General features: G+C 40.6%; 1 protein-coding gene across 6 annotated transcripts in view; it reads right to left on the reverse strand.

The window, feature by feature from the left end:
- Nucleotides 1–19,814, reverse strand: part of LOC140717146 (immunoglobulin-like and fibronectin type III domain-containing protein 1) — an 85,110-nt gene that overhangs the window by 32,328 nt on the left and 32,968 nt on the right. For all 6 annotated transcript variants that reach the window (XR_012096461.1, XR_012096462.1, XM_073030412.1 and 3 more), the window contains 3 exons: nt 19,518–19,787; nt 11,094–13,733; nt 5,361–5,485 (listed from right to left, as the gene is read on the reverse strand). Coding sequence is in view for 4 of the 6 variants with exons in the window: in XM_073030412.1 (XP_072886513.1) it covers nt 5,361–5,485; nt 11,094–13,733; nt 19,518–19,787 (3,035 nt within the window). In the remaining 2 variants the exon portion in view is untranslated. The remainder of the gene's footprint in view (nt 1–5,360; nt 5,486–11,093; nt 13,734–19,517; nt 19,788–19,814) is intronic.

Consider the following 19,814-nt stretch of genomic DNA (forward strand, 5'->3'; position numbering starts at 1 on the left):
CTACAAGCTGCAATATTTCAGGGTTCACAATCCTTAGACACCATGTGATTGTTACAGTTGTCGGGGGAGCTCTGAATTCTGTTTCACTCTTAAAACCATTCCCGGGTCCCAGGCACCGATCATGTTCCCAGTCTGGGCAAGCTCCAATGAAGTCAGGAGAGGCAGCCCAATATATTCACAAGCTTCACAAGGTAGAGAGATCCAGAAACAGAATAACTGTCCTTACATTAACTCGACCTGGTTTCTTTCAAACTCATCCTGTGTCTATTAACACAGTATTCAGCATCTCTTCGTCAATCAATTAGACACTCTAATAGTCACTCCCTATTATATCGTAGAACACAGTATTCCTTGGACTCAGAAAAGGGTGTTAATGTCTACACACTTAAACAATAAGCTTAATTGATACTAAGAACGAATCCCTCAACCTAGTAACCAGCAGGCAACAAACACCCTCATGTTAATGGTGCCTGAGATTAAGGTAGAATCCAGCTACTATAAACAACATTCTACAGACATTAACAGAACTACCTTGTATAGACACTAAATATTACTCGCTGACAGAGATATAGACACCACATACTAAGAGCTCAGATAGAGTTAAATTGTCATTTTGACCTTCCAGACATCATTTAAAGTTTCACTAAATTTAATGTAGCAAAATTGGGAACTTTCTCCAATAAGTTAGTGCAGGTTATGAGGATAGGAGAGTACAGCAAGCTCTTCCTAGGATACAGAAGAAATTTCATGGTCTTCTGAAGAACAGAGATCTCTTCTTATTTATAGCTATCTCATGGAAAGAAGTTGTAAGGCTTATGCATGAAAAGATATGAATTCCCTCTATGAATATCCACACATTTGGAAGCTATGCTTGACAGTCAAATGTTCCCTCTGTCATGGTCCGGTCCGTGAAGTCTGCATTCCAGTTCACGGTCTGGTCCATCGTTCCTTAACCAGGTTTTCTGGTTTTCCCTTCTGTAGGGTGCTCTAATTGAGGCACCTGATTCTCATTTTTGGCTGGCTACATAAATAGCTCCTGGGTTCAGCTTCATTTGCTGGACTGTTCCCTTCCTCTTCCTCCTGAAGCCTTGCCTATATCACTGTCAAATTCTACCGCTGGAGCAAGACTGGGGCCTTGCTGTGTCTAGATAAGGAACTGTCTATTGTTTGCAACTGTCTCTGTGTCCATGCCTTTGCTAGGTAGGTCTGGCTGTTTGCCACTACCTTGTGGTGGGAACCGTCTCTCTGTGTTCTGTGTACGAGTCCCGGCCCTACGTCCTGCTCCCTACAAGGGGTCCTGACTCTGTGTAGAGCCCCGGCCCCAAGTCCTGTTCCTAAGGAGGGGTCCCGGCTCTGTGTACCATGTCCCTGTGTCCTTGTCTCTCTCAAGGCCAAGGCTCCGTGTTCAAGTGTCCTAAGATTGAGTCAAGGCTTTGGGTTCTTGCCCTGTTCATGTGCCTCATCCTGTGCAGGAATCCCATGTCTAGTCCTGCAGCCAAGCTTTGTCCAGTCCTGTAGCCAAGTCATGTCCTCGCCTAGTTCTGGGGTCTGAGCCCGAGTCAGGACCCAGGTTCTGGGTCTTTGTCCAGTCTCTGGCTCGGAGCCCAAGCCCAGGCTCCTAATTCCCATTTCCTTGTCCTGGTCCCGCTTTCCTAGCCAAAGTCCTTGCCCAAGTCTGTGTCCTGTCCTGTCCTGTCCCTAACTCTAGTCTAGTCCAGTTCCTAGTACTTCAGTGTCTGTGTCTTGCATTTGGATCCGCTCCCAGTGCCCACCTTATGACACCCTCCAGGTGAAAATGCAGATTCCCCATTTTCTCAGTCAGTGCTTCTTCTTGCTCTACTACAGAACTCCAGAGTTTAATCATTTTTTCCATCAGTTTCCAGTTTTCCTTCACTTTCATGTTGCTCAGGTACTTTGCTTCCAACAGCTTTATGATATCCATTTCATTATTTCAGGAGATAGTGCACATCATCCCCACAAACTCCCATGATAACTTGATTTAGAGATACACCCATGATGAACATAAGAATTTAAGGAGTAGAAGAAGTGGCCAATTCCTAATGATCACTCTGCCAGTCTTTAAGAACATGGATAATACTTTACTCCAGCATTAAGTCCTCCAGTAACCCAATATTCTATGATGTCTTTAATATCTAAAGATCTATCACTGAACATGTAGGGCAACTGAACCACTATAGCCTTCAGCTATGCCACACTCTGGTTGAAGAAATTTGTTTTCAACTTTGTCCTGAGTGCCCATGACTTACTTTAAGAAAATGACTTCTAATTTAAGACACAACAGCCACTGAAAACATTAACCATGTATCCATCCCATTAATCTTTTTAAAACTATTCTCTGAAAAGAAAAACTCACCATCATGGGAATCAATCTGGCGATTCTTATCTGCACATCTATAATTATTCGATCCTTCCTAAGGCTTAGTGATCAAAGCGGTGTACAATATTCCAGAAGTTGTCTTTGAAGGATCATGTACTGTAATTGTAACAAAGGAACGCCACCCTTTTGCAGCCTTTAGCCTTTCTATTTGCTTCTGAACCTGCATATTCGTTTGCAGTGATTCAGGAATGAGGACACCCAGATCCTCTGAGCAGCAACACTTTTTAATTGATAATGGATAAAAGATAGTTTGTTTTTTTAAACAGGGAAACATCATACATTTCTTCATTACATTCCAGTTACAATGCCCTTGCTCATCAATGTAGTCTGCCCAAAACCCCAAAGCATTTTTGCATCCTCCTCAATGTCTATACTTCCACATAACTTAGTATCATTAGTATCAGCAAATTTAGATCTACTTTACTTGACCCCCTCATGAAAGTATTCCAATGTGCAAATGATGTTGGACTTCCTTACAGACCTCAGATAGTCAAGATGCACAGAAACACCTTCTGCATCATCCTGAACATAGGTGGCCCCAGGGCTATGTGCTGAACCTCATGCTGTACACTCCGCTCACTCACGACTGTATGGCCAAACACCCAAGTAATCACATGGTCAAGTTCGCTGATGAGACAACAGTGATGGGGCTCATTACCTACAATGATGAGATGGTCTACAGCGAGGAGGTGAAACAGCTCAAGGCCTGGTGCCAGGTAAATTTCCTTTCTTCCTCAATGTCAACAAGACAAAGGAGATGGTTATCAACTTCAGGGGAACTCGGATTACTCACACGCCACTTTATATCAGTGACACAGCAGTGGAAACTGCAAGCAATTTCAGAGCATCGCACACAAAATGCTGGAGGAACTCAGCAGGCCAGGCAGTAAGAGTACTGTCGACATTTCAGGCGAAAACCCTTCAGCAGGACTGGTGAAAGGTCAGCTGTACTCTTTTCTATAGATGCTGCCTGGCCTGCTGAGTTCCTCCAGCATTTTGTGTGTGTTGCTTGGATTTCCAGCATCTGCAGATTTTCTCTTGTTAGCAATTTCAGAGTTTGAGGAATGCACATCTCACACAGCCGCTTATGGTCCCAGATAACATACTTCACCATTAGCTAAGCTCACCATCTTCTCTACTTCCAGAGGAGGCTGAAGGGAAATGGACTAGGCACATCCATATCTACAGATCTCACACCATTCTACAGATAGGCAATAGAGATCCTGACAAACTACATGACAACATGGTAGGAAACTGCACTGCGGCAGACAGGAAGGCTCGACAACAGTTAGTCAAAACTGCTCAATGCATCACCAGCACCAGCTTACCCACCACCCAGGACACATATAGAGAAAGATGCCAGAAAAGGGCCCATAGCATCATAAAGGATCCCACCCACCCTGCTCATGGGCATTCTACCCACTCCCATCAGGGAAGAGGCTTCATAGTCCAAGACTCAAAAACAGGTACTTTCCCCAAGCAGTTAGGCTGATCAACACTTTCACCCACTCACTTACCCCTCCACATCCCGCAACCACCGCTACTTTATCATTTCCTGTCAGAGTCATGTACAGACACTCCTGTGCTTGGTGTCACTTTATGGACTTTCAATCAACCTATCTGCAGTAGATAAGCTATCTTATGTATGTATATTTATTTAGGGTTTTTATACTAATATTATTGTGTTCTTTTTCTTACTGTGTTTTCTTCTGCTGCATTGAATCCAGAGTAACAATTATTTCATTCTCCTTTACACTTGTGTACAGGAAATGACATTAAACAATCTTGAATCGTGAAATTACTGATGCAGAATTGGGCCTCAGCACTGATCCCTGAGACATCCCACTCGTTACAGTTTATTCCTGTTCTCCGTCCCCTTTAACATACCAAGCCACAATCCATTCCAGTGTCTTGCTCACAAACTCACTTGTTGGAATTTCATTTGATGGTCTCATATGGTGCATTATCAAGTCTGAAAGAACAAAAACAACATGACACCTGGCCCTCTTTTAGCCATTCTGCTTGCTACAATCTCAAAATGAACAAATGTTGTACTTTTCATAAATCCCAGGGTCTCCGGCCAGTCCTGTTATTAATTATCCACAAGCATTCACTGCGCTCTTTCAACCAGTGTCATCACTTCTGTCACAATCCCACTTACTCCCACCCTATCACAAACCTTCCCTTTTGTCCTATCCAGAATTCCACCCTTAGTCGGCAATGTAAAACATGTTTTATTCCTGACATTCCCTATTTCAAATGAAAACGCATCCCCCTGTAACATTAACACAAGAGATTCTGCAGATGCTGGAAATCCAGAACAACACACACAAAATGCTGGAGGAACTCAGCAGGTCAGGCAGCATCTACGGAAATGAATAAACAATTGATGATAAAGGCCGAGACGCTTCTCGAGGTATTGACTTTTTTAATGTAGTTATGAGCAGTTAAGGTGTCACATGCAACATACCACAACAAGCATCCTGGGGGCAAAGTCTCTGTGAGTGAAGATTAACTTGATTTTGACTTGGCAGACATTTGCTGAGCTCAGTATCAACAACATTAGAAAACATACATCCAACCATGTAAATAATATTAAATTTAAGCTGTCAGCTTTATGACTAGTTGGCTCTTCTTTGATTCACACAAATATCAATGAGCATCTAAGCAGAAACCAATTGAACATAATAATGTCACTTAGCAATTTGGATGGCCAATATGCAATACATTGTTTCACAAACTTCTCCCAACAAGCAGTTCATATTTTATTATCTATTTGCAACAACTGAGAAGAATAGATCAATTTGGTAAATATTTCATTTAATTATGTTTTGTTTCTACAGCACTGTTTTAGAGTTGTAAAGGTGAATTGGTTCTTATTTACTGTATACCTAATGGAAACAGGAGCATTTAAAGTTATTTACTCAATTTAGGCATATTCAGTTATTAGTCTCTGAACTACCTTTTTACCATCTTTAAACCAGGAGCCTTGTGCTTCTTCATTCTTCGTCACACAGCAAAGCTCAGCTGCCTCTCCCTTCTTGGCACTTATGTCTGAAAGTCCACTTTTGAAGTAGTGAGCTCCTTCTGTATTATTGCCGAGAAAATCTAATGTGAGTGAAATGCTTGAAGCAAGTCACAAATTAAAATGATCTGTCAAGCTGAATAAAAAGCATCTTTTTTGAATTGTATGATGTTAATAATTTGATTTGTAGTCAGATATTCTGCTATTTATTTATTGAGATACAGCACGGTGTAAACTCTTCCGGCCCTTCAGCAATCCCCTGATTTAATCCTAGCCTAATCACGGGACAATTTACAATGACCAATTAACCATTAGTTAAACCATTTAACCATTTAACCATTAGTTAAATATTCATGTCTTTCATATCTGGTTTCCAACATAATTTTTATTGGTGTCAAATCTTTAAAACAACTTGTGATCCAAATTTTTGGAAGTTATTTAAACAGAAAATAAAATTATCCATGCATAATTATGGCAGGGGAGGTTATTTCAAATGCCATTTTAAGCATTACCAGATACTTTGACAATTCTTTTCAACCTTTGAGCTCAAGCCAATAACATTAAATGAACAGAAGACTCTGTTTCAAATAATGGAAGAGCTTGTTATTTTTAAAGAGGCCTTGACAATGTTGTGGAATTTCCAAAGGATTGCACAATTTTGTTTGGTAATGTAAATTATTCTTGAAATTACCTTATTCTTTACTCCTGGTTTGGTAAGTTGGCTTAATCATAAGACCATAAGATATAGGAGCAAAAGTAGGCCATTCGGTCCATCGAGTCTGCTCCGCAATTCAATCATGGATTGATCCAATTCTTCCAGTCATCCCCACTCCCATGCCTTCATCCCATACCCTTTGATGTCCTGGCTAATCAAGAACCTATCTATCTCTGCCTTAAATACACCCAATGTCTTGGCCTTCACAGCTGCTCGTATCAACAAATTCCACAGATTTACCACCTTTGACTAAAGTAATTTCTCCACATCTCAGTTCTAAATGGACATCCTTCAATCCTGAGGTCATGCCCTCTTGTCCGAGACTTCCCTGCCATGGGAAATAATTTTGCCATATCTAATCTGTTCAGGCCCTTTAACATTTGGAATCTTTCTATGAGATTCACCCTCATTTTCCTGAACTCCAGGGAATACAGCCTAAGAGCTGACAGATGTTCCTCATACGGTAACCCTTTCATTCCTGGAATCATTCTTGTGAATCTTCTCTGAACCCTCTTCAAGGTCAGTATGTCCTTTCTAAAATAAAGAGCCCAAAACTGCAGACAATACTCCAAGTGTGGTCTCCCGAGTGCCTTATAGAGCCTCAACATCACATCCTGGTTCTTATATTCTATACCTCGAGAAATGAATGCCAACATTGCATTCACCTTTTTCACAACCGACTCAACCTGGAGGTTAGGGTATCTTGCACAAGGACTCCCAAGTCCATTTGCATCTCTGCACTTTGAATTCTTTCCCCATCTAAATAATAGTCTGCCCGTTTATTTCTTCCACCAAAATGCATGACCATACACTTCCCAACATTGTATTTCATTTGCCACTTCTTTGCCCATTCCCCTAAACTATTCAAGTCTCTCTGCAGGCTCTCTGTTTCCTCAACACTACCCGCTCCTTCACCTATCTTTGTATCATCGGCAATTTAGCCACAGATTCATTAATACAATAGTCCAAATCATTGACGTACATCGGAAAAAGCAGCATTCCCAAAACTGACCCTTGTGGAACTCAAATGGTAACTGACAGCCAGCTAGAATAGGATCCCTTTTTTCCCACTCTCTGTTTTCTGCCGACCAGCCAATGCTCCATCCATGTCAGTAAACTTCCCTGTAATTCCCTGGGCTTTTACCTTGCTAAGCAGCCTCATGTGTGGCACCTTGTCAAAGGCCTTCTGAAAATCCAAGTACACCACGTCTACTGCATCTCCTTTGTCAACACTGCTTGTAATTTTCTCAAAGAATTGCAGCAGGCTTGTCAGGCAGGATTTTCCTTTCAGGAAACCATGCTGGCTTTGGCTTATCTTGTCATGTGCATCCAGGTACTCCATAATCTCATCCCTAACTATCGATTCCAACAATTTCCCAACCACTGATGTCAGACTAATAGGTTTATAGTTTCCTTTCTGCTGCCTCCTACCCTTCTTAAATAGTGGAATAACATTTGTTATTTTCCAGTCATCTGGAACAATACCAGAATCTATCGATTCTTGAAAGATAATCGCTAATGCCTCTGCAATCTCTCCTACTACTTCCTTCAGGCCCCAGGGTGCATTCCATCACGTCCAGGAGATTTATCCACCTTCAGACCATTAAGCTTCCTGAGCACCTTCTCAGTCATAATTTTCAGCGCACAAACTTCACTTCCCTGACATCGTTGAAGGTGCAGACATCTTCCACTGTGAAGACTGATGCAAAATACATATTCAATTCCTCTCCCATCACTGCATCTCTCATCTCCAGTGTCATTTTGTATTGGTCCTATATCTACCCTCGACTCTCTTTTACCCTTTATATACTTAAAATGCTTTTAGTATCTTCTTTGATATTAGTTGGCAGTTTCCTTTCATAATTCATCTTTTCCTTACTAATAACTTTCTTAGTTTCATTCTGCAAGTTTTTAAAATCTCCCCAATCCTCTATCTTCCCACTGCCTCTGGCTTCCTTGTATGCCCTCTCTTTTGCTTTTACTTTGGCTCTGACCACTTGTCAGCCATGGCATTGTCTTTCTTTCTTTTGAAAATTTCATCTTATTTGGAATATATCTGTCTTGCACTTCCCTCATTTTTCGCAGAAACTCCAGCCATTGCTGCTCTGCTGTCCTTCCTGCAAATGTTCCTTTCCAGTCAACTTTGGCCAGTTCCCCTCTCATGCCATTGTAATTTCCTTTATTCCACTGAAATACCAGCACATTGGATTTTATTTTTTCCCTCTCAAATTTCAAAGTGTACCTGATCATATTGTGATCACTGTTCCCTAAGGATTCCTTAACCTTAAGCTCTCCTATCACCTCTGGATCATTGCACAACACCCAATCCAGCACAGCCGATCCCCTAGTGGGCTCAACAACAAGCTGTTCTAAAAATCCATCCCTTAGACAGTCTACAAATTCTCTCTCTTGAAGTCCAGTACTGAGCTGGTTTTCCCAATCCACTTTCATGTTAAAATCCCCAACGATTATCATGACATTGCCCTTCTGACACACCTTTTCTATCTCCTGCTGTAATTTGTAATCCACATCCCGGCTGCTGTTCGGAGGCCTGTATACAACTGACATTAGGGTCCTTTTACCCTTGCCATTTCTTAACTCCACCCATAGAGACTCTACACCTTCCAGTCTTATGTCATCTCTTTCTAATGATTTAGTATTATTTCTTATACAGAGAGCCACACTAACCATTCTGACAACTAACCTGTCTTTCTGATACACTGTATATCTTTGGACGTTTAGCTCCCAATAGCAGCCATCATTTAGCCAAGTTGCAGAGATGGCCACAACATCATATTTGCCAATCAATAGCTGAATTTCAATATCGTCCACTTTATTCCTTGTGCTGCATGCATTCAAATACACTTTCAGTCCAGTATTTGTTGCTTCTGTTTTAACTGTACCACATATCTATTGCCCTGTAACTCATCCCACTTGCTGTGATTAAGCCTCATCTCCTGCCTGTTCTTTCTATAATCTCTGTTACATGCTGTCTTTGATTAATTTCTGTTTTCTCCTTCCTCAACACTATCATTCCGGTTCCTGTCCCCCTCCCAAAGTAGTTTAAATGCTCCCTAACAGCTCCATTAAATGTGCCTGCCAGGATATTGGACCCCTTTGAGTTTAGCTGTAACCCGTCCTTTTTGTACAGGTCAATCCTCCCCCAGAAAAGGCCCCAATAATTCAGGAATCTGAAGCCCTGTCCCCTACACCAGTCTCTCAGCTACACATTAATACACTTTAACCTTAAACTCTCTTATCACCTCCAGATCATTGTACAACACCAAATCTAGCACAGCTGATCCCCTAGTGGGCTCAACAACAAGCTGTTCTAAAAAGCCATCCCTTCAAATTCTTCAAATTTCCTCTCTTGAGGTCCAGTACTGACCTAGTTATCCCAATCCACTTTCATGCTAAAATCTCCAATTATTATGAAATTGTCTTTCTGACACACCTTTTCTATTTCCTGCTGCAATTTGTAATCCACATCCCAGCTGCTATTTGGAGGCCTGTGTACAACTGCCTTTTGGGTCCTTTTACCCTTGCCATTTCTTAACTCAACCCATGGAGACTCTACACCTTCCAATCCTATGTCATCTCTTTCTAATGATTTAATATTATTTCTTATACACAGAGCCACACCACCCCCTCTGCCTACTAACCTATCTTTCCGATAAACCGTATATTTTTGGACGTTCAACTCCCAATTACAGCCATCCTTTAGCCAGGTTTCAGAGATGGCCACAACGTCATATTTGCCAGCCTGTAGCTGAATTTTAAGATCATCCATTTCATTCCTTATGCTGCGTGTATTCAAATATAACACTTTCAGTCCAGTATTTGTTGCTTTTTGTTTTAACCGCAACATGCCTCTATTGCCCTATAACTCTTCCACTGGCTGTGATTGAGCCTCACCTCCTGCCTGTTCTTTCTATAATTCCTGTTGCATGCTAACTTTGATTTATATCTGTTTACCCCTTCCTCAGCCCTAACACTCCAGTTCCCATTCCCCCTGCCAAATTAGTTTAAACCCTCCCTAACAGCTCTATTAAATGTGCCCGCTAGGATGTTGGACCCCTTTGGGTTCAGGTGTAACCCGTCCTTTTTGTACAGGTCATACCTCCCCCAGAAGAGGCCCCAATGATCCAGGAATCTGAAGCCCTGTCCCCTACACCAGTTCCTCAGCCATACGTCAAATCATGCTATTCTTGCATTCGCTAACAGGTAGCACAGGCAGCAATCCTGAGATAACTACCCTAGAGTTCCTGCTTTTCAGCTTCCTACCTAACTCTCTGAATTCTCTCTTCAGGACCTCCTCCCTTCTTCTACCCACGTCATTGGTGGCAAGACTTTTGGCTGTTCACACTCTCTATTCAGAGTACTCTGCTCCCGATCTGAGACATCCCGTACCCTGGCACCTGGGAGGCAACACACCATGCAGATATCTCTATCAGGCTGACAGAACCTCCTGTCTGTTCCCCTCACTATGGAATCCCCTGTGAGTACCGCATTCCTCATCTTCCTCTTTCTCTTCTGCACCATGGAACCAGGCTCAGTGCTAGAGACCCGATCACCGTGGCCGTCCTGTGTCAGGTTGTCGCCCTCAACCGCATCCAAAACGAGTTAACGATTATTGGGGAGGATGGCCACAGGGGATCTCTCAACTATCTGTGCTCTTCCCTTCGCTTCCCTGACCGTCACCCACTTGCCTAACTCCTGCAGCCTCAGGGTGACTAACTCCCTGTAGCTCCTCTCTTATTTCCTGAAGGGTCTATTCTGTGCTGTATCTCAATAAATAAACCAGTAGGAAAGAATCAGGGAATTTCAAGAACAACTAAGATCCACCATTGTCAACATTACCATAATAAAAGCAGTTACTTCGGGGTATAGTTTTCAGGTGTAAGATATATTACATATCCATTGTGATAAAAATTCATACTGCAGTAATTATTTACCTTTGCTCTGGAGCTTCTTGTCCGCTGTAAGTTCACTTTCAGAAAGTTTTCTGTGTCTTCTTCTAGCATGGCTCTGGGATAAATCAGAAGCCAACAGGCCTCGTTTACTCTCATCCATCTCGGATTCATCTCGGATTGACATTTGGCCATCTCCCAGCAAACCTCTTTTACTGCCGGCTGATGAGGCGGACCCGTCGTTTACATCTCCAGCACTTCCACTCATACTCGAGAGCTCACCAGCCATGCTCAAGGCATTAATGGCTTCAAAACCACCCCCATCTTTAGCACCAATTCCAGAAAAGGCAGAGCCACTGTACCCTTCCAAGCCACTTTTGTCTTGATTAGAACCAAATGTGTTCAATCTGCTTTTGCTACTCGAACCTTTCATATCAGTTGGTCCACTGCCATCCAATTGGTCTTTACTAATTCCAACCAAACTATTATTGCCATCCTTTCCAACTCCAACCAATCTGCTCTTTCCATCTTTTCCCATTCCTTCCAATACATGCAGGTCACTTTCTTCCATTTCATTCCATTTGCCCTTTGCATTCTCTCTGCCTTTCATATCTTTCCCCAATCCATCCCAAACATCCTTCCCATTTTTACCTGTTCCTTCCAATCTGCCCTTTCCAGCTGTTCCTCTTCCATCTACTCCAGCCATACCACCTTTTCCCATTCCATCTAAACCTCCCATGCCACCTTTTCCCATTCCATCTAAACCTCCCATGCCACCTTTTCCCATTCCATCTAATCCAGCCACACCACCTTTTCCCATTCCATCTAATCCAGCCATGCCACCTTTTCCCATTCCATCTACTCCAGCCACACCACCTTTTCCCATTCCATCTAATCCAGCCACACCACCTTTTCCCATTCCATCTAATCCAGCCATGCCACCTTTTCCCATTCCATCTAAACCTCCCATGCCACCTTTTCCCATTCCATCTACTCCAGCCACACGACCTTTTCCCATTCCATCTACTCCAGCCACACCACCTTTTCCCATTCCATCTACTCCAGCCACACCACCTTTTCCCATTCCATCTAATCCAGCCATGCCACCTTTTCCCATTCCATCTAATCCAGCCATGCCACCTTTTCCCATTCCATCTAATCCAGCCACACCACCTTTTCCCATTCCATCTAAAGCTCCCATGCCACCTTTTCCCATTCCATCTAAACCTCCCATGCCACCTTTTCCCATTACATCTAAACCTCCCATGCCACCTTTTCCCATTCCATCTACTCCAGCCACACCACCTTTTCCCATTCCATCTAATCCAGCCATGCCACATTTTCCCATTCCATCTACTCCAGCCACACCACCTTTTCCCATTCCATCTACTCCAGCCACACCACCTTTTCCCATTCCATCTAATCCAGCCACACCACCTATTCCCATTCCATCTAATCCAGCCACACCACCTTTTCCCATTCCATCTACTCCAGCCACACCACCTTTTCCCATTCCATCTAATCCAGCCATGCCACTTTTTCCCATTCCATCTACTCCAGCCACACCACCTTTTCCCATTCCATCTAAACCTCCCATGCCACCTTTTCCCATTCCATCTACTCCAGCCACACGACCTTTTCCCATTCCATCTACTCCAGCCATACCACCTTTTCCCATTCCATCTACTCCAGCCACACCACCTTTTCCCATTCCATCTACTCCAGCCATACCACCTTTTCCCATTCCATCTAAACCTCCCATGCCTCCTTTTCCCATTCCATCTAAACCTCCCATGCCACCTTTTCCCATTCCATCTAATCCAGCCACACCACCTTTTCCCAATCCATCAGGTCTGTCTTTTCCACCAGTTCCCTTTCCTTCTTTTCCCATTCCATACATACTGTCTTTCCCATCTTTTTCTTTTCCATCCCATCCCCACTTGCTTTCATTTCCCATTCCATACAAACTATCTTGTCCATTTTTACCCACCCCTTCCAAATTATCTGTGATTTCCAGTCCCATTCCACCCAACTGAACCTTCCCATGTTTTCCTAATCCACCCAAAATTCCTCTCGCATCTTTTCCCATTTCACCTAAATTATCTATCCTATCTTTTCCCTCTCCAATCAGTTGACCCTTCCCACTTTTTCCCATTGCATCCCAAATGTCCATGTCATCTGCTCCAATTCCACCCAATCTGTCTCCCCCATATCTTTCTATTCCATCTTGTCTGCCTTTACCACCAATTCCCATTTCTTCTTCATTCATTCCAACCAAACTGCCCTTACCATCTTTTCCCATTCCATCCAGCCGACCCCTGTTATCCTTTCCCTGGCTACGCAATCTATCCAAGCCATCTTCATCCATTCTCCCTAATCCATCTCTTCCAATTACACTGCTATCTTTTCCCATTCTGTCATATTTCCCAATGTCACTTAGATCATTTCCATACAACCCATCTCCTGTTGAATCCTGCAAACCTCTTCTATCAAACCGAGTTCTGTCAGCTTCTGAAAGATTATTTCTTTCCTTCAGACCATCTTTAGTTATATCTTTATTTTGTGGTAATCTGTCTGTAATGCCTTTAGTGCTATCTTTCTTTAAACCATCCAAATCTTGTTTCAAATTTATATCTGAAGAGTTCTTTTCACTTCTTGAATGACGTGAGGTGGCATCTAGGTTTTCTATAATGAGAGTTAGAATGAATTATTAGTTATTGTAATAATGTACCTGTCAATAAAATGATTAAAAAGAGAAATATTCCAATCAGTAGAAATTTGGCTAACTATTTTAAGGAATTCAAAAGAAATGCTAGAATTAAATTTAACAAATTTTAGGTTGTGTTAACAAACCTTTCTCCTCCTCTCACACACTTACTTATGAGTTTTCCTCTGAGTTGCTGATGTTTTCATAATCTCAAAATGGTAAGAATATTTACCATCTATTCTATAGTTTCAACATTTTCATTTCCCCCTGCTTCAACTTTTCCAGATTAGTCTTTTAGCTATTAATATTTTCTGCTAATTATACAATACAACTCTATAATTCCCTCTCTTGTTCTGTTGACAACGTTCTTCCTTTCTCTTAAAATTCTCATATCTGTTTCTTATAGATCCAAAACACCAAAGTTTTGTATCAGAATTGGTCCTGTGTTTCCTTTGTCAGTCTTTTCATCTCCTGATAAGGAAGAGTACTTGAGCAGGCTAAGCATTATCATTTTTATTCACTGTTAATACTGTTCTCCGGTCTTTGCCTCCTTCTATGGGTAGTAACTTGAAGAATAATTGGAGAGAATAAAAAACAGTGGGACTGGTTGGGTGTGGTGTGCACAGGGTGAACTAATCATTGGGACAAGGGAGATCAAAGTTTTCAAAGAATATTCCTTCCTTCGAAAACTCCCTTGCTGATTATTTTGCTCCTAGCACAAGTAGTTTAACAGCAGAGTTACATTGCTACCCAGTCAGCTTAAAAAGACAAATTACATCATTGGAGATTTATAAATACAATTACACTCCTTTAGGTACATATACTTACTATCTGTATTTATAAATCATTACTGAAGTCAGGAAAATAAATGCAGTTTGGCAAAAGTGAACTGGGAGATTAGGTTAAAACATGTAATGATTCATAAGCAATGTCAATCATTAAGACATAAAATTTATAGTTAAAGTGTATACACTCACTTGCAAAATAAAAAAAATTGAAGAAGTGGTGTAACACTGGCTAACTAAATGAGAACAAGGTTGAATTTAAAACAAACCACTTGCAATATCACTGGATAACAAAGATTTTGCTTCCTGTATATTTTCGGGTTCTAGCAATAGACTGGCGTCCTAGCCGGAGGAGTCTCGTACTCTCAGTCGCTTCACGCCACGGAAACTAGCATAAGCACCGGCCTGATGAGTCTATAAGGCTCGGGACAGACTTTAACTTTAATACTCTTGAGTGTGTCTTATGGATTTTAGACATGAATATCACAATGGAAGTTCTATATCACGCAATATTTTTTGAAATCCCCAGTATTTGTTATTTCAATTCATACTTCAGCTCGGAATAATTGATGCTAAGATTAAGGAAGGCATTTTAGTTGATGCACAAATCCAGCAGGCCATCAATGACAGGCGACTGGAAGAACTCCTAGTGGGACTGGACAAAATCGCACAGAAGGGATTCAAGGATACTGTTGAAATTTTTCCTGGCAACTACGGAACACCAAACTAGCTGCAGCTGGTTGACAACATGCTTCAAGCATACAAGACCATGAGTGCAACACGTCACTGAAGATTCATTTTCTACATTTCTATTTAGACTTCTTCCCCGCAAATCTTGATGAGCATTGTGAAAAGTTTCAGCAGGACATCGTGGTCTTGGAAAAGCAGTATCGGGGTAACTGGAGTCAATCAATGTTGGCTGGTTGTTGTTGGACATTTAGGTGAGAAGCCTCAGACACTGAGTAGAAATTAAAATCATCAACAAAACATTTTAGCTTAGTTGAACTATTGCAAACCATCAGCACCATTATGCAATTAAATGCATTAAATTCACTAAAAGTTAATTTCTGGTTTCTCCAAGTTCCTGAGTGAGGCGAGTAGTCTGAAATTAGATTTGTGTTTAGCTTCAGGTGGTCTATCATAAACAAAAGAAAAAAAATCTCAGGAAGCAACACTTTTGAAAAATATATTGTCTAGCGTATTCTCTAAAAGGTCAAGGAGTCAGAAATCAGCAAAGTATGATTAAAACACTACAAGAAGAAAAGAGAATTGCCAAAAATTGTTATTTATTTGTTATAATGCACTTATAGCTTATAAAAGCAGCAGTGTGTGTTTGATTGCCCTAGTGTTCAAATTGTTGGAGGCTGTAAGGAAATTGACCCATGAACATTTGGGCATTATTCGCCTCAGCACAGCTAATGTTTGCCCACTGTCAATTGTACAACTAATAATTTCATATCTTGGACTACTCACAGTTGTTTTGTTACCGGCAGTAATTGGAGATTTTTGAGGAAAACATTGACTTTCATTATTACATCACAAAAATCAGGGGGCACATTGAATGAGATGCTGGTTAATAAGTTTGTACTTTCACATTGCTATCCTACATTAAACATTTTGTAACCTTGCTTTTAAATCTGAAAGTGAGCCACTGCAGATACTAGAAATCTGAAATGCAAACTGAAAACGGTAGAAATAATCAGCAGATGAGGCAGCAAGTATGTAAAGAAGATTAGAATCAATATTACCAATCAATGATCCTTTATCGGAAATGAAGAGTGCAATAATCCCTTGTCCCCATGTTTTCCCGGTTTGCATAACAGGTCCTTCTTTAAACATGAATTCATGTTCTATATCCAAAAGTCCTACTTTTCATGTATTTTTGACCAAGGCTAGAAATTCTTTAAGGGAATGTGAATGGGCATTAGTGTGGTAAATAGCCTGTGCTTACCACATAAAAAGATAGTAATGTTCAATTTTTAGACAGGTAAGAGTAATCTATTAATATATGTAAAGGACAATATTGTAATAATTTATATAAATATATCACATACTGAAGAAAAAGTAACGTGACAAAAACCCTGTAAATCCCTGAACCTATTATGAACCAACGTATGATAACCCCTTTTTAATTCTGATTGACTTTTTGAACTGTCATTTGTAAAGTACTGAAAATTATTTGTGTTTAAAAGCAGTGCTCCAGGGATGATAGATGCCAAGGCTTTGATCTTCTAGGATTTACTAGACAAGAATCATCTCCTGTTTTGGAAGGTCAGGACTGCAACACTGCTGTTTAAAAGAAAAAGAAAATAGGTAGTCTAACACAGTTTGGGGAAAATGCTAGAGATCTATTATTAGACAACTATCTATTACAATCACAGGAAACAAGGCACATAGATCATCACAACATAATTGTATAGGATCAAAACCATTTTATATAAGAGATATTCTGATGCATCTTTCAGTTTTTTTTTTGAAAATATTACTAGCTATGGAGGTGGGTAAAAGAAATATATGATTTGGATTTTCAGAAAATATTAAGTAAGATGTAATGCAAGGAATTGTTACACAATATTTAGGTTACTAAGATTATGGTAGCATGTGTACATGAACTGGAGATTATTTCAGAGACTGAAGACAGAGGATAGTACTAATTGGGAAATTTTCAATCTGGAATGTGTCAAAGCAACTAGTGGAGTCAGTGGAAGTTGTTGGAACTGTTTACAATACAAGTTATCATCATAGATGAAGAGTCTAATCTTCTCAAGGAAACTGTGATGAGAAGACTAAGGGTGATATGGTGACACAGTACAAAATACTGACAGTTAACATCTCCAGGGGCTCAGGTTCAACCCTGATTTCAAGTGCTATTTATATGATGTTAGCATGTTCCCTTTATTCCTGGGTTTCCTGTGTATGCTCCATTTTTCTGCTATATATCAAAGCCTTGTTGGCAGGTTAACTGGATGCTGTAACTTATCTTTTAGAACAGTTTTATGGCAAAATGAATTAAAGGAGCTATTGAGAAATAAGGGGAGGGGAGATGGGACGGATTTGGTGGACCCACTGATCTCTTTCTACAATAGATCCTTCTGTAGGACATAACTGTAGCATATTAGATTTTATGAAGCATTGAATGAATGTCTGTCTCAAGTCAATGCTGGATTTGAGCTTATTGTTTATATTTGAATGTTCATGTATTTTGTAAGCCAAAGAAATGCTATGTGTCCAGATATTGGGAGTTTAGGAAATGCTGAGTGTGATCGAAGTAACAAGAGTTAACCATCAAAATGTCTAATTGATCTATGAGGATGCACTGAATACTATGTTAATGGACACGTATTGTGCATTTGATAGAAACAGGCTGAGTTAATGTAAGATTAAAGGGTTTGTCTGTCTCATGGTTACTCTACGCTTGTGAAGCTTGTGGATATATTGAGCTACTTTTGAATTTTCTTTGGACTTAAACTAGGACTGGGATTGTGATGGGTGCCCGAGACCCAGGGGTGGTTTCGCAAGTCAGAACTTGGAGATCCCCCAACAGCAACAAGCAAGAGTTAAAGGAATAGTGAGCTGTAATCTTTGTGACTTGCTATGTAGTATTTTGTGTGTTTTCCATTTTATAATAATAAATTAGGCTTAAGTTATTTTGTTGTGCTTGTACACTAATTACCACATCTCCTGAATACTTGCATAGTTGCATCTGATCAACCCAGCCCTTTGCAATAACTGAAGGTTGGATGGGAAAGAGGATGACAATTGGAATGTAATATGGGGAGGTATGGCCAGAAGAATGAAAAAAATAATACAGTTGAATAAGTGAGAAAATAAATAAGTACTGTATACAAATTCCAAAAAAAGTTTACAGATGCAATGAGAAGTTGGGAAAGCAAATGGTATATTCACCTTTGTTGCAAGTAAGCTGTTGTATGAATCTTGTATAATCTGCCTAATTGTATAATCAAAAGGACTTGATTTGAAAATATCTATGTAATTTTGATTTCTTTATGTACGGAAAGATAAAATTACTTTAAAAGTTGCAACAAAATAAATCACTAAATTGATTTTTAGGAGATTGGCTGACTTATGTGAGTTTGAACAGGACGGACAGACTTACTACATGTATTCTCTGGAATACTGAAGATTAAAATGACGGTCTCATTTAAAATTATAAATTGCCTATAATATTTGTAAGGTTAAAAATGAGGAAAAAAAATTACTTGAATGCAAGTCCAGAAACGGAGTCACAGTTTCAGAATAAATGCCCAACCCTTTAAGCCAGTGATGAGCCGGAAAATGAGCCTGAGGATTCCACTTGTCAGGAATGTAAAATCCTGATTTGACAGAATTCTGTACACCAAGTTCTATGAATGGGAAAGCTAGCCATAGAATATCAATCATGATATTAGTGAATGGTAGTTCATTCTCAAGGAGCCGTACTGTCTACGGCTTTGGATTCTTACTGTCTTGATTACTTAAACACATGGGCATACATCCTCTCTGATGGGTTTTCCACCTGGCGCCTCTAGGCCCTACCCCCTCCCCTATCTCTATTACTGGGCTTCGGCCCTCTCTTCCCCCCCATTCCTGATGAAGGGTCTCAGCCCGAAACGTTGGCTACTCTTTTCTCACGGATGCTGCCTGACCTGCTGAGTTCCTCCAGCGTTGTGTACGTATCTTTTGCCTGCCCACCCTGTAAATCACATCCTTCTCCAGGTTTTCTGACTGACAGGAGAGTTAATATCAACTCAGTATATTTGAAATAAGAATCCCGGTCTAGTAAAGAGGTTATCTTACAGATGATCATAAAAGTGTGTAATCTAATTTTGCTGCTTTTTAACTCTTACTTCTAATTCTCACATATGTAATACTTGAGTGTGTTGTTTTTGAAGGAATACTCATGGAAGATATATGTTAGCAAAGATTCAAAGGAAGTCAGGATTTGCATAGGTGTATCTTCTAACAGGTTAGACTTACTTCCCACGGTTAAGTGTGCACTTGAGGATCTAGCTCCTGCTATAATGGTGTACACTCCACTATCTCCAAGATTTACATCCTTTACAATCAGACGATGTGTTAAACCATCTGGTGACGCAGTAATTTGATACTTATCACTATCTTCCAGAGTCAGATTTTTGTATAACCACTCGACAGGCAGTGGTACTGAAATGGTGGATCCAAAGACAGCATCTTCTGTTTCATTACATTTACTTTCTTGCAATGACTGTTTGAAAGCAACTGGAATATCTGCAATTACAAATGAAAAAGAGTGAA

Source organism: Hemitrygon akajei, chromosome 27, assembly GCF_048418815.1.
Source record: "Hemitrygon akajei chromosome 27, sHemAka1.3, whole genome shotgun sequence".
NCBI classification, from domain to species: Eukaryota; Metazoa; Chordata; class Chondrichthyes; order Myliobatiformes; family Dasyatidae; genus Hemitrygon; species Hemitrygon akajei.